The 26,483-nt window shown below is 42.0% G+C and overlaps 2 protein-coding genes across 3 annotated transcripts in view; both read left to right on the top strand.

Annotated features, from left to right (window-relative positions):
* Positions 1 to 26,483, top strand: part of NDUFB8 (NADH:ubiquinone oxidoreductase subunit B8) — a 943,883-nt gene that overhangs the window by 866,698 nt on the left and 50,702 nt on the right. The gene's annotated exons all lie outside the window — the stretch shown is intronic.
* Positions 4,743 to 5,631, top strand: LOC126963084 (60S ribosomal protein L7a). The gene has a single exon (XM_050805041.1). The coding sequence runs from the start codon at positions 4,772 to 4,774 to the stop codon at positions 5,570 to 5,572; it is 801 nt and encodes a 266-aa protein (XP_050660998.1). The 5' UTR covers positions 4,743 to 4,771; the 3' UTR covers positions 5,573 to 5,631.

The following is a 26,483-nucleotide window of genomic DNA, read 5'->3' as shown; positions in this document are numbered from 1 at the left end:
AGGTGAGAGATTGAAACGGGAAGACTGGCCCATAAGCCTTGGCAGTCAAGCTGGTTGGTGGTTCAGCTGTTAGTATGTTGGGGTTATGAGTCCAAGCACTGAAAGTGTAGCTTTGTCGTTTTCCTTTAATTTTGTAATTAAGATTAAAAAATTCCAACCAGATTCAGTTGAAATGAAAGAAGCCAGGACTGAACTAAAGGGAGGCCACTGGTGATTGTGATCAGATGTCTGGAATCGATATAGAAGACAGGACCGACGTGTCCCAGCTGAGTGTAAGCTTCCCCAAACACCCCAAATCCCTCTAGGAACGTCCTCTCACCTCAGGAAACTGCTAAGAATGAGCCAGTTGGTTTTTGAGGAACACTTTTCTGACTGTAGGAAAATGTTTTCCAACTTCCAAGCCTTTACCTGTCCTCTGCATACTTGCTTGCATTGGTTGTTCATTGATAAAATAAATATTATAAACAATATAGTGTAACGCACAAAAGCATAGATTTTGGAATCAGCCAGAAGAAACTCGCCACTACCATCTAGTAGCTATGAGACCTTGGGAAAGTTATGGAATTTCATTAAGCTTCAGTTTCCTTATCTATAAAATAGGATGATCATACTTTCTTCAGGTAATGATTAACTTAGATATTTATAGAAGCCAGCATGGGCAGCATGGCAAAACCTAGTCTCTACAAAAAAATTAGCCAGGCTGATAGTGTGTACCTGTAGTCCCAGCTACCCAGGAGGTTAAGGTGGGAGGATTGCTTGAGTCTGGGAAGTCAAGGGTACAGTGAGCTGTGATAACAACACTGCACTCCAGCCTGGGCAACAGAATGAGACCTAGTCTCCAAAAAAAAAAAAAAAAAAAAAAAGACAGATTTGGTGGCTCACATCTGTAATCTCAGTACTTTGAGAGGCCAAGGCAGGTGGATTGCTTGAACCCAGGAGTTCAAAACCAGCCTGGGCAACAGAGCAAGACTCTGTCTCAAAAACAAACAAACAAACAAAAACAAAACAAAACAAAAACAGCCTGGGCAATATGATGAGACCCTATCTCTACAAAAAATACAAAAATTAGCTGGGCATGGTGGTGCATGCCTATGGTCCTAGCTACTCAGGAGGCTAAGGTAGGAGGATCATTTGAGCCCAGGAGGTCAAGGTTGCAGTGAGCCATGATTGCACCACTGCACTCCAGTCTAGGTGAGACAGCAAGACCCCGTCTCTCTTTTTTTTCCCTAAAGATACATATAGAAGCATTTAGCATGGTGCCTGGCACAGACTAGTTTTAGTTATTATTATTGATATTATTAAATAAGTTTTAGTTATTATTATTGATATTATTAAAACAGAACTTTTAAAACAACCTGCACATACCTGGCTCACTGGCTTAAGTGACACCATCAATCCTCTGTTACACATACTGACTTAACACTTGTGGCTCATCAAACTTTCATGGGCTGGGACGCCGTGCACTTGTGCTCCCCCATTTGGTTGAATTGCATGCGTACTCAGAGTCATTTGTTTTTAACTCAGCCAGCTGCACATACTATTCTTATATAATTTAACTAAATGTTACATAAACCAATAAAATACAAGTGCAAAACTAATGTTGCTGTTTGGAAAGATTCCATAACAGCAAGTTGCTTAAAGTTTTTGTTATCAAATTATGTATTGGTGAGACAACTGGAAAAGATGAGGAATAATCATTAAAAAAAAAAAAAAAACCTCGGAATTTGCACTCATATTGGTTCTCAAATACTTTCCAATTTCCCAATCCATGTTAAAGAAGTCAAAGCTGAAAATGGCAGTCAGCACATTCTGGGTGTAGCTCATTAAAGAAAGATGAGGCTGGGTGTGATGGCTCACGCCTGTAATCCCAGCACTTTGGGAGGCCGAGGCAGGTGGATCACCTAAGGTCAGGAGTTCGAGACAGCCTGGCCAACATGGTGAAACCTCGTCTCTACTAAAAATACAAAAATTAGCCTGCTGTGTTGGTGGGCGCCTGTCATCCCAGCTACTTGGGATGCTGAGGCAGGAGAATCGCTTGAATCCAGGAGGCGGAGATTGCAGTGAGCCGAGATAGTGCCACCGCACTCCAGCCTGGGCAACACAGTGAAACTCTGTCAAAAAAAATAAAGAAAGAAGGAAAGAAGGAAAGGAAGAAAGGAAGAAAGGAAGAAAGAGAGAAAGAGAGAGAGAAGAAAGAGAGAAAGAGAGAAAGAGAGAAAGAAAGAAAGAAAGAAAGAAAGAAAGAAAGAAAGAAAAAGAAAGAAAGAAAGAAAGAAAGAAAGGAAGGAAGAAGAAAGGAAGAGAGAAGGAAGGAAGGAAAGGAAGAAAGGAAGGAAGGAAGGAAGGAAGAGGAAGGAAGGAAGGAAGGAAGGAAGGAAGGAAGGAAAAGAAAGAGAAAGAGAGAGAGAGAAGAAGGAAGAAAAAGAAAGAAAGAAAGAGAGAGAGAGAAAGAAAGAAAGAAAGAAAGAAAGAAAAAGAAAGAAAGAAAGAAAGAAAGAAAGAAAGAAAGAAAGAAAGAAAGAAAGAAAGAAAAGAAAGAGAAAGAGAGAGAGAAAAGAAAGATGATGGTGAAATGCCAATCAGTGCGTCCATACACAAAGAAAGGTCTTGGTCCTACATGTACAAAGTGGACAGCAAATATTCCTTTATTTGTCTTAAGCTAAAATAAAAAAAATTATGGTATGTAAAGGCAAACTGTGAAATGATCCCAGCCCTCCAGAAACGTAGGGTTTAGGGAGGGAATCTGATAAGAAAGTTATTGATCTCAGTGGATTATAATGGAGGTTAATGGGACAGAAGGGAAGGGTGCCTAACTAGAGCAATGCTGTAGAGGATTCCTGGATGGACTGGCCCCTAAACTGGCTCTGCTCTCCCTCACATCCATCCCACAGCTCCTTTCAAATCTTCCTGCAGCACAAAAACTTAAGACTTGCCTTCTAGCTTTGTCCAATGGCCCTCTCAATTTCAGATCCCCCTCTTTTTTTTTAAAGACAGCGTCTCGTTGTTTCACCCAGGGTGGGGTGCAATGGCACAAACACAGCTCGCTGCAGCCTCAACTTCCTGGGCTCAAGTGATCCTTTTGCCTCTGCCTCCCATATAGCTGGGACCACAGGCAGACGCCACCACGCCTGGCTAATTTTGTTTTATTTATTTATTTATTTATTTATTTATTTATTTATTTATGTAGAGATGTGGGTCTCACTTTTTGCCCAGGCTGGTCTTGAACTCCTGGTCTCAGGCAATCCTCCTGCCTTGGCCTCCCAAAATGCTGAGCATACATGTGTAATCTCACGCCTGTAATCTTACGCCCACATCCCAATATTGATGTAATCTCCAAGAGTGTTAGAGGGGAAATAGCTGCTTTCCCTGGCATTAAAGAGGAGCCTCAAGGATCACAGAATGCTTTTGGGAATTTCCATATATGCATTACTTCAACGTTTTTTGATTTTTTTTGTTTGTTTATTTGTTTTGGTTTGGTTTGGTTTTGGCGTTTTTTGTTTGTTTGTTTGTTTTTTGAGATAGAATCTTGCTCTGTCACCCAGGCTGGAGTACAGTGGTGTAATCTCAGCTCACCGCAACCTCCACCTCCTGGATTCAAGCAATTCTCCTACCTCAGCCTCCCAAGTAGCTGGGATTACAGGCATGCACCACCATGCCCAGCTAATTTCTGTATTTTGGTAGAGACGGAGTTTCACCATGTTGGCCAAGCTGATCTTGAACTCCTTGCCTCAAGTGATCCACATGCTTCAGCCTCCCAAAGTGTTCAGATTACAGGCGTGAGCCACCACACCCGGCCTTTTTGATTCTTGATATACTATTTCGGCTGTGCTCCATCTCTCAGGGTGAGGTTTATGAAGAACTTGTGCAAAACAAATTGTACTAATTTTCTTTGATTGTTTCTTAAAATTAATCTTTTTATTTTGAGGTAATTTTAGATTCATGTACAGTTGCAGGAAATAAAACAATACCCTTTGCATAGTTTCACCTGTCTAATGGTAACATCTTACAAAACTGGAGCACAGTATCACAAGCAGGATATTGATATCAATAACAGCCAAGGTACAGAACATTTCCATCACCTCCAGGATCACTCCTGTTGCCATTTTGTAGCCACACCTTCTTCTGCCTAGCCCTCACTCCCTTCTTAGCCACTGGCAACCACTAATCTGTTCTCCATTTTTATAATTTTGTCATTTCAAGAATATCACCTAAATGAAACCATACAATATGTAATATTTTTTATTTTTTGAGACAGTCTCACTCTGTCACCCAGGCTGGAGTGCGGTGGCACCATCTCAGCTCACTGCAACCTTAACTTGGGTTTAAGCAATTCTGGTGCCTCAGTTGCCCAAGCAGCTGGGACTACAGGTGCACACCACCACGCCCGGCTAGTTTTTTGTATTTTTAGTAGAGACGGGGTTTTGCCATGTTGCCCAGGCTGGTCTCAAACTCCTGGCCTCAAGTGATCCGCCTGCCTCGGCCTCCCAAAGTGCTGAGATTACAGGTGTGAGCCACCACACCCTGCCAATGTGTAACCTTCTGAGACTGGCTTTTTTCACTCAGCATAATTCTGTGGAGTATCTAGGTCTAGGTCACTGCATGTACTATTACTTCATTCCTCTTTATTACTGGGTAGTATTCCTTGGCATGAATGTCCCATCATGCACCATTCACCCACTGAGGGATATCAGGATTGTTTCCGGTTTGGGGTTATGATTAATAAAGCTGCTATGAAAATTGTGTACATGGCTCTCTCCTCCCGCCGCCCAAGATGCCGAAAGGAAAGAAGGCCAAGGGAAAGAAGGTGGCTCCGGCCCCTGCTGTCGTGAAAAAGCAGGAGGCCAAGAAAGTGGTGAATCCCCTGTTTGAGAAAAGACCTAAGAATTTTGGCATTGGACAGGACATCCAGCCCAAAAGAGACCTCACCCGCTTTGTGAAATGGCCTCGCTATATCAGGTTGCAGCGGCAGAGAGCCATCCTCTATAAGCGGCTGAAAGTGCCTCCTGCTATTAACCAGTTCACCCAGGCCCTGGACCGCCAAACAGCTACTCAGCTGCTTAAGCTGGCCCACAAGTACAGACCAGAGACAAAACAAGAGAAGAAGCAGAGGCTGTTGGCCCGGGCCGAGAAGAAAGCTGCTGGCAAAGGGGATGTCCCCACTAAAAGACCACCTGTCCTTCGAGCAGGAGTTAACACCGTCACCACCTTGGTGGAGAACAAGAAGGCTCAGCTGGTGGTGATCGCACATGACGTGGATCCCATCGAGCTGGTTGTCTTCTTGCCTGCCCTGTGTCGTAAAATGGGGGTCCCTTACTGCATTATCAAGGGGAAGGCCAGACTGGGCCGTCTAGTCCACAGGAAGACCTGCACCACTGTCGCCTTCACACAGGTGAACTCGGAAGACAAAGGCACTTTGGCTAAGCTGGTGGAAGCTATCAGGACCAATTACAACGACAGATACGATGAGATCCGCCGTCACTGGGGCGGCAATGTCCTGGGTCCCAAGTCTGTGGCTCGTATCGCCAAGCTCGAAAAGGCAAAGGCTAAAGAACTTGCCACTAAGCTGGGTTAAATGTACACTGTTGAGTTCTCTGTACATAAAAATAATTAAAATTCAAATTTTCCTTCAAAAAAAAAAAAAGAAAATTGTGTACATGTTTTGTGAGGACATCATTATAAACATCTAGGAGTATACTTGCTGGATCCTATGATAAGTGTATGTTTAATTTTTTTTTATGAAACTGCCAAACTATTTTCCAAAGTGCCGATACCATTTGACATCCCCACCAGCAATGTGTCAGTGACCATCCTGCGTTCTCGCCAGCATTTGGGATTGTCACTCAAATTTTTTTTCTGTTTTTAAGAGATGGGGGTCTTGCTATATTGTTCAGGCTGGAGAAGTGGCTATTCACAGGTACACAGGTGTGTATGATATCTCACTGGGTTGTTTTTTTTATTAACTATCCTAATGGCTAATGTTACTGAACACCTTTTCATGTGATTATTTGCCATATGTATATATCCTCTTCAGAGAAATGTCTCTTCATGTCTTTTGCCCATCCTCTAGTTGGATTATTGGTTTTTGTTTTACTGTTGAGTTTTAAATGGTCATTTTAAATTTATTTATTTATTTATTTATTTATTTATCTATTTATTTTTTGAGAGGGGGTCTCACTCTGTTGCCCAGGCTGGAGTGCAGTGGGCGTGATCATGGTTCACTGCAACCTCCACCTCGCAGGCTCAAGTGATCCTCCCACCTCAGCCTCCCAAGTAGCTGGAACTACAGGTATGCACCACCAGGCCTGGCTAATTTTTAAAACTTTTTGTAGAGATGAGGTCTCACTATATTTCCCAGGCTGGTCTCAGGCAATTCACCCACCTCAGCCTACCAATGTGTTGGGATTACAGGTATGAGCCACTGTGCCTGGTCTAAATATTCTTTATATATTCTAGATATTAGTCCTTTGTTGGACATGTGATTTGCTAATATTTTATCTCAGTCTCTAGTTTGTCTTTTTATCCTCTTAACAGAGTCTTTCACAGAGCTAAAATATTAAAATTGATAAAGTCCAATTTATCAATTTTTCCTTATATGGATCATGCTTTTATTTTTTTTTTAATTTTAATATCTTCATGACATTCTCTTTGTTTTTTTTTGTTTGTTTGTTTTTTAGAGATAGGGTCTCACAGTGTTGACAAGGATGGTCTCAAACTCCTGACCTCAAGCAATCCTCCCATCTCAGTTTCCCTAAGCACTAGAATTACAGGCATGAACCACCATGCCCAATTTCTGGCTCATACTTGTGGTATCAGGTCTAAGATTTCTTCGCCTAGTCCTAGATCCTGATGATTTTTGCCTATGTTCTTTACTAAATGTTTTATAATTTTATATTTTACATTTGTGCATCTGAGTCTGTGATTCCATTTTTTTGTTGTTGTTTGGTTTTTGTTTATTTGTTGGTTTTGAGATGGAGTTTTGCTCTGTCACCAGGCTGGAGTACAGTGGTGCAGTCTCGGCTCACTGCAACCTCCAACTCCCTGGTTCAAGCAGTTCTCCTGCCTCAGCCTCCTGAGTAGCTGGGATTACAGGCACACGCTACCATGCCCAGCTAATTTTTGTATTTTTAGTAGAGACTTGGTTTCACCATGTTGGCCAGAATGGTGTTGATCTCCTGACCTCGTGATCCGCCCGCCTTGGCCTCCCAAAGTTCTGAGATTACAGGTGTGAGCCACCAAAGTTCTGAGATTACAGGCGTGAGCCACCGTGCCTGGCCTGTGATTCATTTTGAGTTAAACTGTGAATAAGGTGTGAGACCTTAGGTTGAAGTTGTTTTCCTTTTTTGGTGGGGGTGGGGGCTGAGGCAGGGGCAGGGGGTAGCTATAGATATCCACTTGCTCCAGCACCATTTGTTGAAAAGACCATCTTTCTTCCATTGAGTTATTTTTGTACTTTTGCCAAAAATCAGGTGGGCATATTTGTGTGGCTGTATTTCTGGATTCTCTATTCCGTTTCATTAATCTATGTGTATATACCTCTACCAATCTCTTGGTTACTATAGCTTTGTTCTTCTTTTTCAAAACTGTTTTTAGCTATTTTAGCTCCTTTGCCTTTAACAGATAAATTTTAGGATAATCTTATCTATATTTGCAAAATATCTTGCTTTGATTTTCATAGGAATTTTGTTAGACCTGTATATCAACTTGGGAAGAATCAACATCTTTATTGTATTGAGTCTTCCTTTTTTTTTTTTTTTTGAGGCAGCGTCTCACTCTGTCACCCAGGCTGGTGTGCAGTGACATGATCATCACAGCTCACTGCAGCCTGGAACTCTTGGGCTCCGATGATCTTTCCACTTCAGCCTCCTGAGTAGCTATGACTGCAGGTGTGCATCACCATGCCTGGCTAATTTCTTTTGTATTTTTTTGTAGAGATGGAGTTTTGCCATGTTGCCCAAGCTAGTCTCGAACTCCTGAACTAAAGCGATCCACCTACCTCAGATTCCCAAAGTGATGGGATTACAGGGGTGAGTCTTCCCATCTGTAAATATGCTATGTCTCTTCATTTATTTATTAGATCTTCTTTTATTTATTTCATCAGCATTTTGCAGTTTTCAGTATACAAATTCTGCATGTTTTGTTATATTTACACCTGAGTATTTTATTTTTGAGTGATTGTAAATAGTGTTTGATTTTTAATTTCAGTGTCCATGTGTTCATTGCTAGTATGCAGAAATACAATTGATTTTTTGTATATTTATCTTGTATTCTTCAAACTTGCTGAACTCATTTTTTAGTTCTAGAACTTTTTTTGTAGATTCCTTTGGATTTTCTAAGTAGAAAAGAATGTCTTCTTTTCTGATGTGTATGCTTTTTTTTTTTTTTTTTCTCAAAGACTCTTGCCAGGCTGGAGTTCAGTGACATGTTCTCAGCTCACTGCAACATCCACCTCCCAAGTTCAAGCGATTCTCGTGCCTCAGTCTCCTGAGTAGCTGGGACTACAGGCATTTGCCATTACGCCCGGCTAATTTTTGTACTTTTGGTAGAGACAGGGTTTTGCCATGTTGGCCAGGTTGGTCTTGAATTCCTGGCCTCAAGTGATCTACTCGCCTTGGCCTCCCCAAGTACTGGGATTACAGCCACTGTGCCTGGCCTGATCTGTATGCTTTTTATTTCCTTTTCTTGTATTATGGTACTGGCTTAGATGTTCCAATTCGATTTTGTCAAATGCTTTTTCTGCATCAACTGATATGATTATGTGTTCTTCTTCTTTAGTCTGTTAATAGGGTAGAGTACATTAGTTGATTTTTGAATATTGGATCAGCCTTTCGTCCTTGGAATAAACTCCAACTACTCATGGTATCTAATTTTTATTATATATTGCTGGATTCTATTTGCTAGTATTTTCTTGAGTGTTTCTACATTTATTTTCATGAAGAATATTGGTCTGTAATTTTCTTTTTTTTCTTTTTTCCATACCATCTTTGTCTGATGGTATCTGGGTAATATTAGTTTTGTAAAATTAATTGGAAAGTGTTCCCTCCTCTTCTGTTTTCTGGAAGAGATTGCACAACGTTGTTGTTCCTTCTTCTTTAAACATTTGTTAGAATTCTCCAGTAAAACCATATAGGCCTAGAGATTTCCTTTTTGGGGAGTTTTTAAATTATGAATTCAATTCCTTAATAGAAGGCTATTCAAATTATCTATTTCCTATGGGGAGAGTTGGGGTAGTTTGTATTTTTAAAGAAATTTGTCCAGTTCATCTAAATTGCCAATATTTATATGTGTAGTTTTTCATAGTATTCCATTATCCATTTGATGCCTGCAGCGTCTGTAGTGATATCTCTTGTTTTATTCTCGATATTGGTAATTTGTGTCTTCATTCTTTATTTCTTTGTCAGTCTTGCTAGAGGATTATTAGTATTATTGATCTTTCAAAGAACTAGCTCTTTGTTTCACTGATTTTCTCTATTATTTTTATATTTCCAATTTCATTGACTTTTGCTCTTGTCTTTATTGTTTCCTTCCTCTGCTTGCTTTGGATTTCCTTTGTTCTTCTTTTTCTAGATTCATGAAGTAGAAGCTTAGATTGTTGATTTGAAATTTTCTTATTTTCTTTTCTTTTTTTTTCCGTTTTTTTTTTTTTTTTTTTTTTTTTTTTTGAGGCAGAGTCTTGCTCTGTTGCCCAGGCTGGAGTGCAGTGGCACTATCTCGGCTCACTGCAAGCTCCGCCTCCCAGGTTCACACCATTCTCCTGCCTCAGCCTCCCGAGTAGCTGGGACTACAGTCACCCGCCACCACGCCCGGCTAATTTTTTGTATTTTTAGTAGAGACAGGGTTTCACCACGTTAGCCAGGATGGTCTCGATCTCCTGACCGCGTGATCCTCCTGCCTTGGCCTCCCAAAGTGCTGGGATTACAGGCATGAGCCACTGTGCCCAGCCTGAAATTTTCTTTTCTAATGCATAAATTTGGTGCTATAAATTTTCCTGTCACAACTGCTTTAGCTATGACTTACACATTTTGAGATGCTGTATTATCATTTGTATTCAGTTCAGTGTATCTTTGTGACTTTTTGACCCATGGATTATTTACAAGTGTGTTGTTTTGTTTCCAAGTGTTTGAATATTTTCTTGTTATATTTCTATTATTAATTCAATTTTTTACAAATTCCATTTGTGGTCAAAGAACACACTCCATATGATTTCAATTCTTTTAAATTTGCTGAGTTTGCTTAATGGCTCAGCATATGCTCTATCTTGGCATATGTCCTATGGGCACTTGGAAAAAAAATGTGTATTTTGCTGTTGTTGAATGGAGTGCTTTATAAACGTCAATGAGACCCTAATAGTTGATGGTATAGTTGAGTTATTTTGGTTTTCTATCTATTTAGTTCTATCAATTGCTGAGGGTGTGTTGAAGTCCTCAACTATGTATTTGTCTGTTTCTTCCTTCAGTTCTATCAGGTTTTGCTTCACATATTTTGCAACTCTGTTGCTTGGTGCATGGACATTTAGGATTGTTGTGTCTTCTTGATGGATTGACACTGTTATAATTACATCATGTCCCTCTCCATCTCTGGTAATTTCCTTTGCTCTAAGGTAGACTTTATCTGATATTAATGTAGCCATTCCTATTTTGATTAACATTTGTATGATATATCTTTTTCCATCCTTTTGCTTTCAATCTGCTTATATAGTTATATTTGAAGTAAGTTTCTTATAGGCAGCATATAGTTGGATCATGAATATCAATCAATTCTGCCAATCTATGTTTTTTAGTTTATGTATATAGGCCATTTATATTTAATGTAATTATCAATATGTTAGGGCCTAAGTCTGCACATTTTTTTTTGTTTGTTGCTCTTTCTGTTTTATATTTGTTTTCTTTTTCCTGCCTTTCTGGGGTTACTTGAACATTTTTTAGAATTCTACTTTTATTTTTCTGTATTGTTTTTGAGTGTATCACTTCGTATAGCTTTTGTAACAGTGCCTTTAAGTATCTATATATACATATATAGCTTATCACAGTCTATTGGTCATTATAATTTTACCAGTTCAAATGAACTATAGAAACTTTATCTCCCTTTATATCCCTTTATCCTCATCTATGTATAATTGCCTTACATATTGCCCCTGAGTACATCAGATAGTGTTATAATTTTTGCTTCAATAGTCAAACACAATTTAGAAAATTTAAGAGGAGAAGGAAAGTTTATGTATTTATCCAGTTTTAGCTTACTGTGTTCTTTCTTCCTTCCTGATGTTCCAATTTTTTTTTATCATTTCCTTTCTATTTAGAAAACTTCTTTTAGCCATTTTTAGGGTGAATCTACTGGTAATGCATTCTCTTACTTTTCCTTCATCTGAGAATGTCTTCATTTTCCTCTCATTTCCCTTTTTTTCTTTCTAATGGATGAACCTACATGGATTCGTCATTATCACCCAAAGTCCATCATTTACATTAGAGTTCAGTCTTAATATTGTGCATTCTATGGGCTTGAAGAAATATATAATGACATGTATCTACCATTATAGTATTACATAGAGTATTTTCACTGCCCTCAAAATTCTCTGTGGTCTGCCTATTTATCCCTCCCTCCCGCAAACCTTTGGCAACCAGTGATCTTTTCACACTTTCCACAGATTTGCCTTTTCCAGAATGTCATATAGTTGAAATTTTATAGTATGTAGTCTTTCAAACTGACTTCTTTCACTTAGTAATATGCATTTAAGTTTTCTTCCTATCTTTTCATAGCTTGATCAATTATTTCTTTTTAGTGCTGAATAATATTTCATTGTCTAGATATACCATAGGTTATCTATCCATTCACCTACTGAAGTATATCTTGTTTACTTCCAACTTTTGTCAACTATGAATAAAACTGCCATAAACATTTGATATAGGTTTTTGTATATTTCAGCTCCTTTGGGTACACAGCGAGGAATGTGATTGCTGGATTGTATGGTATTGGAGTGTTCAATTTTGTAAGATACTGCCAAACTATCTTCCAAAGTGGCTCTATCCCCTTCATTTCTGAAAGATATTTTTGCTGAATATTTTAGGTTGACATTTCTTTTATTTCAGAAAAATGTGTCACCACTGTGTTCTTCTGGCCTCTATGGCTTCTGATGAGAAATCCACTATCATTGAAATTGTCTTTTTCCTATAGGTAAGGTGTCATTTCATTTTTGCTGCTTTCAATATTTTTTTCCGCATCTTCATTGTCAGAAGTTGGACATGATGGTCTTAGTACAGACTTGCATTTGTCTTGTTTGGGGTTCACACAACTTCTTGAATCTGTTGATTCATATATTTTGCCAAATTTGGGGAAATTATGCCATTCTTTCTTTGAGTACTTTTTCAGCCCTGCTCTCTTTCCCATTTCTTCTGAAACTCCAATGATACAACTGTTAGATCTTTTATCATAGTCCTGCAGTCTATTTTCAGTGTATTTTCTCTCTGTTGTCCAGATTGGGTAATTTATATTGTTCTATTTTCCAGTTTTCTGATTCTTTCCTTTTTCCTTTTCATTCTGCTTTTGAGTCCATCCATCGAAGTTTTTACTTCTGCTATTATATTTTACAATTCAATTTTTCTATTGTTTATCCTTTATATATTCTGTTTGTTTGATGAGATTATTTTTTCATTTGTTTCAAAGGTGTTCATAATTGTTTTATAAGCATTTTCATGGTGGTTGTTTTAAAATGTTTGTCAGATAATTCTAACATCTTTGGCATCTATTGATTGTCTTTTTCCATTCATTTTGAGATCTTCCTGGTTCTTGGTATGATGAGTGATTTTTTATTGAAACTTGGATGTTTTGGGTATGTTATGAGACTCTTGATCTTATTTAAACTTTCTTTTTCAGCTGGGTTCCTCTGACATTGCTCTAGCAGGTGAGAGGGGTGATCACAGTCTTATCACTGCAAAGTAGAGAAGAAGTCCAGATTTCCCATTTGGCCTCTCTTCTTGTTACTGCTGGACAGAGGTAGGAGTTCCAGCTCCCCACCAATGTCTCCACTGATACTTCCCTAGCTGCGAGGGATAGCAGTGCCTTGTTACTGCTACCCATATGGCCTCCATTGACACCAAGGGTGTGTGTGTAAATTCCTGACTCTACTAGGCCTCCTCTGTGATGTAGAGGGAGGGGTGCCTCATCACTGCTGGGTAGGAGTAGAGTCCAGGCTTCTCACATGGTCTCTACTGACTTTTGTTCCCACCAGCAGAGATGAACATCCAGGCTCTCTACTTGGCCTTCCCTGAATACCCTGCAGAGAGTTGGCATGCCTTACTACAGCCTGGTGAGGGTAGAAGTTAAGGCTCACCACTTAATCACTCAGCCTTTGCTGGCCTGAATGGGGATGGGGCTACAGGTTTTTCTGTGGTGTTTGACTGGAGTAGAGTGATTATTGTCTAAAAATACTCTCCCTAGGCTACCCACTTTCTAGCCCTTTGACTAGAGGGAGAAGGCTTTTTGTTGAGGCTTTTATTCTGAAGGGGTGGGGTGGAGTCTGTACTCAGCATTTCCAGCTTGCTGGCTTATTTTTCTCCAAGTCTGGGATACATGAGGTGAGGTAAAAACAAAACACAGGAAACTCACCACCATGCTGTTCCTTAGATTCCAAGGTCTCTGGCTGGTCTGCTTTCTTCTCTACATGTTTCAGAGTCTTCTTATGTTTGCTTTATATATATTGTCCAGGGTTTTTAGTTGTACTTAGTGGGAAGACTAGAGAAAGTATGTCTACTCCATCTTCCCAGGATGGAAACCTCTTTTTGATCATTTTCATGCCAATCATTCTGCTGATGCTTCAGGACATAGCAGGCACTGTGTAGGGTGAGCAGAAATAAACAGGTCATGGCTCCTGTAAGCCAGGACCTCACTACTCAGTGGGACAGACAGCCATGTCTCATATAGCTTGACACTTGATCATGATTAAGAGCATGGCTTGGGCCAGGCGCGGTGGCTCAAGCCTGTAATCCCAGCACTTTGGGAGGCCGAGACGGGCGGATCACGAGGTCAGGAGATCGAAACCATCCTGGCTAACACGGTGAAACCCCGTCTCTATTAAGAAATACAAAAAACTAGCCGGGCGAGGTGGCGGGCGCCTGTAGTCCCAGCTACTCGGGAGGCAGAGGCCGGAGAATGGCGTGAACCCGGGAGGCGGAGCTTGCAGTGAGCTGAGATCCGGCCACTGCACTCCAGCCTGGGCGACAGAGCGAGACTCCGTCTCAAAAAAAAAAGAGCATGGCTTGGAATCAGACAGGACTGAGTCCCAATTCCAGCTCTGATACTTTCAAGCTCTGTGACCCTGAATAAGTTAGTTAATCTCTCTGAACTTCAGTCTCCTAACTTACAAAATACGGGAGAGATTAGTCCAATGTCTTTTTTTTTTTTAAGACAGATTCTTACTCTGTCACCAGGCTGGAGTGCAGAAGCACGATCTCGGTTCACTGCAACCTCCGCCTCCTGGGTTCAAGCGATTCTCCTACCTCAGCCTCCTGAGTAGCTGGGACTACAGGTGCATGCCACCATGCCCAGCTAATTTTTCTATTTTTAGTAGAGACAGGGTTTCACCATGTTGGCCAGGATGGTCTCGATCTCTTGACCTCATGACCTGCCTGCCTCAGCCTCCCAAAGTGCTGGTATTATAGGCATGAGCCACTGCGCGTGGCCCAATTAGCCAAATTTCATAGATTGTTGGTGGATTAAATTAAATGAAATAGTGCATTTAAATCACTTTGCATGGTGTCAGCACATGGCAAGTGCTTAGTAAATATTAGTTGTTGCTCTTAAAAGGCAAGCTGGGCCAACTGTAATAATTTTTTTCAGCCTTGTCCATTGCAGACAGAGGTGTCCCCATGACTGACTTTGTGCCTACCGCTTCTCTCTTCTCTTTGATCAACTGTGGGAGCCTTTTCCACCTGTCTCTTCAGAGGGGTTAAGATGAACGGGTACACAGGATGAGGGGCAAAAGAATGTTCACTTTTTGTTTTTATTCATTCATTCCTTTATTTATTCATGCATTATTGCATCAAATCGTTATAGAACACTAACCCTGTGCTTGGCACCATAAAGGGAGCTTAAAATCTAGCAGAATAGGCAGCAAAGTAATGATAATTCTGGCAGACTCTAAGTGCCAAGAAGGATACAATCAAAACACTCTGAGCTCAGAAAGAGGAGAAATCACATTTGAGTAGAAGAATCACAGAAGGATTCTTGGAGAAAGGGGCATCTGAGTTGCACTTCAATAGATAGACATGGAGAATGGGCATGGGATGAGCAAAAACTTAGAGACAGAAAAGCAAAGGTTATCTCCTTAGAAAACAAACAGTGAAGTTTGGCTATATGTGTATTTGTAAGGGAGAGAATGAGAGGAGGCTGGAAGGTATGCTGGGGCTACTATTTAGAGCTTTGAATATAAGGTGTATAAGTCAGGATTAGAGTTGACTACAAGCAGTCAAATAACAATAGCTTAGACACATAAGGGTTTATGTTTCTCCGGCATAATAAGTTCAGAGTTTGACAATCTGGGATTCATATGGCAGCTGTACTGTCACCAGGAACCCAGACTCTGTAGATCCTCAACAAGTGCTTCCATTTTCCATCATGGTCCAAGATGGAGCTGGAGCTCCAGCACACCAGGCAGGCAGAAAAAATAAAGGGAAGACAGGCAATCTGTCCAGCTATCTACCTCCTTTATGGAATTTTTATAGAATCCTCCAGGAAGTGGTACCTAACAACTTACATTTATATCTTATTGGCTGGAATTTAACCACATGGGCATTTATCTGCAAGGGATGCTGAGAAATAGTTCTTAAAAATCTGGGCATATTGCTTCCCTAGATATGATACGAGTTCTGTTACCAAAGATGAAAAAGAGAATGGATACTGAATTGGCAACTGGAAAGCTCTGCAACATCAGAGTAAGGAGTTTAGACTTAATTCAGTAGGAAGTGGGAACCCTGTGGTGGATTGTTTAGCAGAAAACAGGTAAAATGCAAGTTGTTGACTTGAAAGATTAGTCTTGGAGTGTGAAGAACAGATTGCAGTAGAAAGAGATTAGAGGCAAAGAGAGCAGTTAGAAGGCAATGTCACTGGTCAAGGAGAGAAGTGATGAAGATATGCAATGGAAAGTGAAGGGGACAGAGGGGAGACATATTTCAGGAGTGTATTATTAGATTGGCAGCTGATTGGATGTGAGGGTGGTAAAGTAAACCATAGATTGATTTTTCAATGGAAAACTTCAGACAGTTGACCAATAGACATGGAATTGAATGGTAGGGCCATTTCTGTAAAGAGGGAAACCAGTAGACAAGCTTATCCGAGGCAAGGTGATGAGCTTGATTTGGAACAAAAGGCTTGGGCAAAACATTTATGTCAATGGTTCTCAAAATGTGGTCCCCAGACAAACAACATCAATATCACCTAGGGATTTGTTAAAAATGAAAATTCATAGATTAGATACCAGTCCTACTAAATCAGAAACTGTGGGGTCAGGGCCCAGCAATCAGCGTGTTTTAACAAATATAGATTGTATATCCATATATTAAAACAATAAACAATAGGATATTAAATAGAGATGTTTAAAACATTCCATTTACAACAGCATCGAAAATATTAAATATTGGGCAGGCACAGAGGCTCATGCCTGTAATCCCACCACTTTGGGAGGGTGAGGCGGGTGGATCACTTGAGCCCAGGAATTCGAGACCAGCCTGGCGGTGAAACCCTGTGTCTACTAAAAATACAAAAATTAGCTGGGCATGGTGGCAGACACCTGTAATCCCAGCTACTCAGGAGGCTGAGATAGGAGAATTGCTTGAGCCTGGGAGGCAGAGGTTGCAGTGAGCCAAGAACGGGCCCCTGCACTCCAGCTTGGGTGACAGAACAAGACTCTGTCTCAAAAAAAGAAAAAATTAAATATTTAGGGATTAATTTAATCAATAATGTGAAAGATCTGTATCCTGAAAACCATAAAACATTGCTGAGAGAAAGTAAAGAGACTCAAATAAATGGAGAAATATGTTCATGCATTGGAAGACTCAATATTGCTAAGGTGCCGATAATCACTAAATTGATCTACAGATTCAGTGCAATCTCAAAATCCCAGCAGGCTTTGTTTTTATTTGTAGAACTTGACAAATGGATTCTAAGGTGTATATGGAAATGCAAAAACAACTTTGAAAAATAAAGTTGGAAGGCTTACACGACCTAATTTTAAGATTATAGAGATACTGCAATGCAGTATGATATTGGTATAAAGACAGACAAACAAATCAGTAGAACAGAATAGAGCCCAGAAATTAAAATCACACATAGATGATCAACTGATTCTTGAAAAAGTATCAAGGCAATTCAATTAAGGAAGGATAGTCTTTTCAACAAATGATGCTGGAACAACTGAATAGACATGTGCAAACACAATGAAACAAAATAAACCTCAACCCTTACCTCATACTGTATACTAAAATTAACTAGAAAAGTATCATAGACCTAATATGAGGGCTAAAACCATTAAACTTCTATAAGAAAACATAGGAGAAAATCTTAGTGATGGGTTTGGCAAAGATTTCTTAAATGTGACCCCAGGCTGGGTGTGGTGGTTCATGACTGTAATCCCAGCACTTTGGGAAGCTGAGGCAGGTCAATCACTTGAGGCCAGGAGTTTGAGACCAGCCTGGTCAACATGGTGAAACCCTGCCTCTACTAAAAATACCAAAGGAAAAAAAAAAAAAAAAAATATATATATATATATATATAGCCAGATGTGGTGGCACACACCTGTAGTTCCAGCTACTTGGGAGGCTGAGGCAGGAGAATCGCTTGAACCTGGGGGGCAGTGGCTGCAGTGAGCTGAGATCACACCAATGCACTCCAGCCTGGGTGACAGTGAGACTCCGTCTCAAAGAAAAAAAAAAGAAAAGAAAAGAAAAAGAAAAGTGACCCCAAAAAGCACAAACTTTAAAAAAAAACCAATAAATTGGATTTAAATTTTAAAATGTTTGCTCTTCAAAAGATATTGTTTAAAAAAATGAAAAAGTAGCTGAGTACAGTGGCTCACACTTGTAATCCCAGCACTTTGGGAGGCCGAGGTGAGTGGATCACTTGAGGTCAGGAGTTCAAGACCAGCCTGGCCAAGAAGGTGAAAACTCATCTCTACTAAAAATATATAAATTAGCTGGGGGTGGCACATGCCTATAGTCCCAACTACTCAGGAGTCTGAAGCAGGAGAATCTCTTGAACCCAGGAGGTGGAGGTTGCTGTGAGCTGAGATTGCACCACTGCACTCCAGCCTGGGCAACAGGGGGAAACTCTGTCAAAAAAAAGAGAGAGAGAGAGAGGGAGGGAGGGAGGGAGGGAAGGAGGGAGGGAGAGAGAGAGAGAGAGAGAGAGAGAGAGAGAGAGAGACAGAAAGAAAGAAAGAAAGAAAGAAAGAAAGAAAGAAAGAAAGAAAGAAAGAAAGAAAGAAAGAAAGAAAGAAAGAAAGAAAAAAGAAAGAAGAAAGAAAAAAGAAAAGAAAAGAAAGAAGGAAAGAAAAGGTAAGCCACATACGGGGAGAAATTATTTGCAAAACATATATCCAATGAAGCACTTGTGTTCTAGAATACATAAGGAACACATTGAAAAAGTACAAAGACAACAATCCAATTTTTTAAATAAGCAAAAGATATGAATACTTAACCTAAGAAGACAAATGAATGGCAAATAAGCACCTGAAAAGCTACTCAATATTATTGCTCATTAAGAAAATGCAAAGATATACCACTACATCCCCACTGGAATGGCTAAAGTTTAAGACTGAGATGTTGGCAAGAATGTGGAGCAATTGAAATTTCATACACTGTTGGTGAGTGTATAAATGGTACAACCAGTTTGGAAACCAGTCTGGCAGATTCTCATAGAGCTAAACATATACTGACTGTATGACCTAGCCATTCCCCTCCCAAGAGAAATAAAAGTACAAAGATTTTGACATGAATATTCTTAGCAGCTTTATTTGTAATAGCCCCAAACTGGAAACAACTCAAGTGTCCATCAACAGGTGAACAGGAAAACAAATTGTTGTATATTCACACAATAGATAACTACTTAGTAATAAAAAGGAATGAACTATTGATACCTGCAACAATGTGGATTAATCTCAAAATAACTATACTGAATAGAATAAGCCAGAAACAATACATAGTATACATATGATTCCATTTACATAAAATCCTAGAAAATATAAATTAACCTATAGTGAAAGAAACAGGTTAATGGTTGCCTGGAGATGGGTTTGGATGTTGAGGGGAGGAAAGAAGGGATTACAAAGGAGAACAAGGAGATTCCGAGGGGATGGTGGTAGTGTTCACTATTTGGATTGTGGTGTTGTTTTCATGGATGAACTCATATGTCAAAACTTATCAAATTGCTTATTTTAAAGATATGCAGTTCGTTGTATATCAATGATATGTTAATAATGCTGTAAAAAATACTCCTTGACCCTGCCCTAGGTCTACTGAATCACTCTGCAAGTAGGGCCCAGCAATCTGTGTTTTGACAAACACTCCAGGTGATTCTGATACACAGTAAAGTCTGAGAACCACAAACTCCCAGCAGATGGTTGAAATAAGGCTCTGGACTAGAGTACAAACTTGAGAGTTACCTGGTTGGAGGTCAAAGGTTGAAGTTGTAGGAAGAGGGGATTTAGAGAGTAAAGAACAGAAAGCAAGAGGTTGAGACTTAGAGAAAACCCACCCTCAGGAGATGGGAGGAGAAGGAGGAACAGGTGACAGAAACAAGGAAGTAGCAGGCTGGGGTTAGGGGAAGGAATGTAACAGATGCCAAAGAAGGGACTTCAAGATACAGAGTGACCAATAGTGACGATACTAACAGGATACCTTCTATTTGCATAACTGCTTTCTAGTTTCCAAATAGTTTTCATGTTCATTAGTGCATTAACCATGTCAGGGTGAGCAGACAGACATGGAAGCTGTTGTGCCTGGTAGGCCCCACAGTCAACAGGAAAGAGCCAGGATTAGGAGTCAGAGAGACCTGGGTGGAATCTGGTTCCTTTACTTACTCATGTGTACATTTCATCAAGTTTCTTGAACTGAGTCTCTCTTTCTCTATGTTCAAAATGGAGATAAATTCTACCCACTAACAGGGTAGAATCCTTATGGTATGTAAAATACCTGCACCAGATACTGACAAAGTTGTTAGTGTCTTTACGCTCTCCACCTCCACCTCAACCTCATGATTCCTCATCTTACACATAAAAAAACAAGAGGCCCAGTCGGGGTAAGTGATGTACCCAAGGTCAGAGGACTGGTAGGCACTCCATGTTTGAAAGCACATTCTTGACTTGGAATCCATGAACCAACTGGGCAGGTCCATGGTGGGCCTTGCGGGTTCTGTGAAACTCCTAAAGTCACGTGCGGACTAGGTAAGAATGTGATTTATTTTCTGAGCAAGTGTCCATTATCTACAATGGCATCTCCAGAAGGCCAGGATCTAAAAAGGTTAAGAACGTCTGCTCAGAGGTTGGCTGTGTTTATTTTTCCCTAAGTTTCTTGATTTACACCTTCCCATATTCTCAGCCACCCATCTTCCTATCATACATCTTCTTCCAGAATGTAGTCTCACTCCCTCTCTGCTGACTGACCAGTCTGCAAACCAGGGAACTTGCTTCATGGTCTCAACACAGATCATTCATTCACTCCCCAAGCAACTGCTGATCACCAGTTCTACACTGGCACAGGGAAAAGGCAGATGAAGATGCTCCTTTGAAGGATCTTACAGACTGGTAGAGGAGATAGGGCAGGGACAGAGATAAAAGGCAGCCTGTGGCCAGAAACATGAGAGAAGGAGCACAAGTGAAGGTCACTTGGGAAGACCGCATTTGGACTGCTCCCAGCATGGACCCCTGGGAATCTCTCTATCCACAGGTCTGTCCATTCAGAAATGGGCAACCTTCAGCTTCAGCTTCATTCTTCGAACCATCACAACCTGCCTACCACCAACTACTTTGATGAAGTGCTCATCTCCAAGTCAGCTACCAGGAACCTCTTGCCCTCTTCAGCAGACTCTGCCACCTTTCTCTTTCTTGCTTGCTGGCACCTCCTCGGGTCTCCTTCTTCCCTTGGCTTTCATGCCAACAGCAGCTCCAGGTTTCCTCCTCTTCTCTGAGGACTCTTCTATTTCTCTCACATGCCCCTTAATGACTGTGCTTGCCACAGCTCCATCCACAACCCACACCTCCTTCTTCCCACACACTCACCCAGGCTCAGGGCTCCCCTGACCACACTGGCACTTCTTTTTTCCATTCAGACCTCAGAGGTCAGCTTGGAACATCTACATCCCCTGTTGGAAGTTCCTCAAGAATCTCAATCTCAACTCGTCTACAATGAACTCACCAAATCTCCCTGCCCCAAATCTATCTGTGTATTCCCAGAGGCAGCCACCCAAACCAGAAACCCAGGGGTCATTGTGAATGCCATCTTTTCATCACCCCTTTCATCTAAGCAATCGCTAAGTCTTGTGAGTTTTCCCTCTTGAGAGCTTTACAACCGGCCTGGTCTACGGCTTCTGCCTTAGCTTTGGCCTTCATTGTCTCTGCAGTACCCTGCAGTAGACTTTAAACTCCTCCTTCCAGTGGTCTCCTCCTGCCCCAGTCAGATCTGTTACAGTGAATAACAGTAGCAAATCTTCACTAAGGGCTTATCACATGCCAGCCTGACCTATACAATCTCACTTCATTCTTGCAACAACCCTAAGAGGCAGGCACTATTATTATTCCCATTTCACAGATGAGGCGATCAAGGCACAGAAAGGTTAAGTAACTTGTTAGCAACACAGCTAGTAAGTGGCGGTGCCAGGATTATTCCATAACGCAAATCTTAATTATGTCATATATTGTCCTAAAATCCTTTATGGGCTTCCCATCCCAGACCTATCCACCTCTCCTGTGCCATCTTTATCTCTGGGTTTTAGTACATACTGGTCTTTCTGCCAGAAACTCCCTTTTCTGCCTGTCTCCCCTCCTGACTTTTTGTGGCCTGTGTAACCCCTACTCATTTTTCTAACCTCAGTCCAGACATTGTCTCACACTGAACCTTCTTTGATGCTCTGCTCTCTCCAGTTTGGGTCGGTGCCTGTGGTGAACACTACAATGTGCCACTCAGATCCCCTTCAATGAGGGACTTATCACCAGTTGCTGAGAGTGCTAGCAGACAGGCCTCAGCCATCAGCTCCCATAGGAGAATGGCTTCAGCAGAAGAAAGCTCCCTGGCCCAAGGTTACACCCACTTCCTGGATGCACTCATATCCCTGACCCATCAGTGTCGGGGTATAAAAGCTGAGCCCTCTGGCCACAACTTGGAAGAAGCTGAAGGGCCATTCCAGCTCCAGAGTGCCCCAGGGGGCTGGCCTTGGCTCAACCTGACTCCATCCACTCCCTTCCACAGGTTCTTACCTCCAGAGCTCCCTGCACATTAATATCCATCTCAGAATCTGCTTCCTTGTGAAGCCCCCAGTGCTCACATCCCCCCAGCTAGGCTCTGAGCTCCCTGAAGACTCTGATCCAGGGCTGCGGTGCTACCAGAGAAAGGCGCAGTCCCCCATGAGCCCTAGCCCCAGGGGTAGCTCTTTAAACATGGGGTAATACATGACAAAGCTTCTGCCTTCATCGATTCACCTGCTCACAGCTTCTTAATCAGATCTCCAGGTGGCCTTGGACTTCCTGGCCCCAGGTAAGTCATTAATTTGGTGACTCTTGCTGTCCTCCAGTACTCCCAAACTCCACCCCCAGTAATCACCAAACTAGACTGTTGAATCTGTGAGGTTTCAACACCCTGTCACACACTGTGACCACTCTGAAAACAAGTTACTCACACTAACACCGCTTTCAACTGTCATAATATGAACACCCAAAGCATGAGCACTCTCGGACCTCACATCCTTGAATTCCAAATTCCAAATCCCAATCCTTGATCCTCACATCAAAGAAATAGCACTGTGTCTTAGAAAAGGCATGACTTTAGAAGCAAATGAATCAGAGTTCAATTTCTGGATCTTCCACTTATTGGCAGAGACCTTGGGTAAGAAACTACCTGGCTGGGCATGGTGGCTCACACCTGTAATCCTAGCACTTTGGAAGGCTGAGGTGGGTGGATCACCTGAGGTAAGGAGTTCGGGACCAGCCTGACCAACATGGCAAAACCCCATCTACTAAAAATACAAAAATTAGCCAGGCATAGTGGCGCACATCTGTTGTCCCAGCTATTTGGGAGGTAGAGGTTGTAGTGAGCCAAGATTGGGCCACTGCATTCCAACCTGGGCAACAGAGTGAGACTCTGCCTCAAAAGAAAAGAAAAGAAAAGAAAAGAAAAGAAAAGAAAAGAAAAGAAAAGAAAAGAAAAGAAAAGAAAAGAAAAGAAAAGAAAGAAGGAAGGAAGGAAGGAAGGAAAAGAAAGGAAGGAAGGGGAGAGAGAGAGAGAGAAAGAAAGAAAGGAAGGAAGGAAGGAAGGAAGGAAGGAAGGAAGGAAGGAAGGAAGGAAGGAAGGAAGGAAGGAAGGAACTTTAGCTACCTGCAGCCTTCATCTCATCTGTGGAAGGGATGCTATGACACTCCCTTCTCATGAGGGTTTGGTTTGTTTTTCATCAAGACACCATCTATAAGACCCTCAGCACATAGAGGCCACTTGGTACCTGTTAGCTCTTTTCCTCTAAACTTGAGAACCCTGAGTCCACAGAGCCAAAAGAATAATAAAAATGGTAACTCTTGCTTTTATAGTACTGACTTTCTGCCAGGGATTGTTCTAAGCACTCTATTCTAACTCAGTCCTCTCAACAATCCTGCAAGGTACACACTAGTATTAACCTCATTTTGCACTTGAGGAAATGGGACACAGAGAAGTTAAGTAGAATGTAGCCTTGAGAGTCACATTCAAGGAGCTGTCTAGGGGTCAAGACCCTGAGGAAGCATCATTTAAGGGTCTCAAAGGTCTGCTAAACATCAGCTGAAAGGCCTGTCCAGGGAGCTGAAGAAGGTAAAGAATGGGAGCCTGGAGCACGGGAAATATTTGTGAATCACAGAACTCAGTAGTTTGCCTGAGGTCACACAGCTAGAAAGAGGTCGAATTAGAATTTGGGCAGTCTGGCTCCAGCGTCTGTGCTCTAGGTGTGGGAGGGACCTCATCTGTGAAATGAGATCGACTCATCTGTAAATGGGAATAATAATAGTGCCTGCCTCTTAGGGTTGTTGTAAGAATGAAGTGAGATTGTACAGGTCAGGCTGGCATGTGATAACCCCCCAGTGAAGATTCACCACTGTTATTCACTATACCCTGCACATAGTAGGTTATAAGGAAACTTGTTGATGTTGAGGAGGAGGAGGAGGAGGAAGGGCAGGGCAAGGGAGGAAGGAAGATGCCACTGTCTAGGCAGGTAATGAAGAAGGTTGAGGGAATAGGTTGGGGCCATGACCCAAAGGACACTCCGGGGCTTGCTTGGACACACTGGGGCCCAGGGGAGTGTGGAACTCAGAATATGAAAGAGTCTTGGGGGTGAGCTGTCCACGAGCCTGGAGGAGCCTGGAACTCTGACCAGGGCAGGGTGGAAAGCACAAGACATGGCCATGAACTTGTTGGTACTGATGTCAACCTTGGTTGTCGGTATGCATGTATAAAAGGGCGTGTTTGGTGCCTGTGGGTCTGAGTTGGAGCCTCTTGTAGGGGAACCAAGGAAGACTTCTTGGAACAGGTGACTTTTAAATGCGGCTTTAAAAGCTGTGTTAATATAATGTGGATGGTGGTGAAGCAGGAAACTGCTGGCTGTCAGGGAAGGTGGCCAGTCCTGAAGGTCTTGTGGGCGGTGGGAGTAGGGGAATTGGAAGGGGTGAGTTGGGCCCATATGGTGCAGAGCTCAGAATCTCACACTGAACCATCTTTGCCAGTGGGGCACTTGCTTGGAATAATGCTTCAGAAAGAATAGCCAGGCAACAGGAGATGGGGGGCAAAGATGAGGAGGGAAGCTGTGACAGCCAGGAGGAATCCCCTGGGGTCACCCTTTGCCTGCATGCTTGTGAAGTCATCTGCGACATTCCCCTGGTCCCCTGACAGATTATCTGGGTGAAAGGAGAAGGGGACCACCAAAGAGTCATCAGTCCCTTGGGGTCTCCTGTTCTTGGACAGCACGTAACTCTCATCATCTTGCTGCAGTGGAAGTGGGACCTGGAGATGGACAGTGCAGGGAGAGTGCTGATGGCATGAAGAGAGGGCGGAGTTAGAGGAGGAAAGTAAGCCCAAATGCATGGCATACAATGCCTTGTCCTATGAATACTTCTTGATCAATTGACTAAGAGAAAGACAGAAACGCCCAAAGAGAGATACATACAAAGGGAAGAAGAAAAAGAGAAGATACCTTCAGAAAAAGAATTTGTCTTATTTCTCATTTGTCTCCCATGGCACCAGCCAGTGCCTTGTACAGAGTAGGAGCTTGATATTTTTTGTTTAATTGAGAAACTCAGAGATTCATAAAGTGGCCAAGAACTGAGATGAACACAAAAACGGGGAGAACCAAGTTTTTTTTGTGGGGGTTGGTGGTCCTCCTACCCTTGCGGCCATCTGTTTGCCATCATTTCCATGCCCCATAACAAAAATGCAAGTCCTGGCTGGGCGCAGTGGCTCACACTTATAATCCCAGCACTTTGGGAGGCCAAGGTGGGTGGATCACCTGAGGTCAGGAGTTCCAGACCACCCTGGCCAATATGGTGAAATCCTGTCTCTACTAAAAATACAAAAATTAGCTGGGTGCACTGGCAGGTGCCTGTAGTCCCAGCTACTCGGGAGGCTGAGGCAGGAGAATCACTTGAACCCAGGAAACGGAGGTTGCAGTGAGCCAAGATCGTGCCACTGCACTCCAGCCTGGTGACAGAGCGAGAGTCCATCTCAAAAAAAAAAAAAAAAAAAAAAAAAAAGTCCAAAGGCTGGACTCGAGCCTGAAAAGTGAACAGATCTCAAAGGATGACTTACTTCAGAGGTCTAACCCCAGGTCCTTGGAATCCTGGTAGGAAGGAAGAGGGGGTGGTCAGGGAAAGAACCCTAGGCCAGGACTTAGTTGATGGATTTGGGGGAAAGACTGCTTGGGCTCACCGGGCATGGGGTAGGGGGTGGAAGGAGGTATTCTGCCTTCCCGTGGTTCCCAGCCTTTCCCCTCACCATCCCAAATCCAGACCCTACTCAGAGGCAGCCTCTGACACACAAGTAAATGCCTTATTATGGGAGGCAGAGCTGAGCCATGGGTATGGGGACTCTTAGAGACAGAAGCAGGTAGATGGGGGAGGAGGAGGCAGAGGGGGAGGGTAGGGGAGAGGGAAAAGGAAAAGAGAGGGGAAGGGGGAGAGAAGGGGGCAGAGAGAGGAGAGAGGGAGGAAGGGACAGAGACAGACACAGAGACAGAATGTTTTTCCCAAATTAGAAAATCACATAGTCAATAGAAACAAG

The sequence above is a fragment of the Macaca thibetana genome, chromosome 9, assembly GCF_024542745.1.
Source record: "Macaca thibetana thibetana isolate TM-01 chromosome 9, ASM2454274v1, whole genome shotgun sequence".
Lineage (NCBI taxonomy): Eukaryota > Metazoa > Chordata > Mammalia > Primates > Cercopithecidae > Macaca > Macaca thibetana.
This window is presented reverse-complemented; position numbering and strand designations above follow the sequence as displayed.

Coding starts and splice junctions, on each gene's coding strand:
- LOC126963084 (XM_050805041.1), top strand. CDS start 4,772: ATGCCGAAAGGAAAGAAGGCCAAGGGAAAGAAGGTGGCTCCGGCCCCT.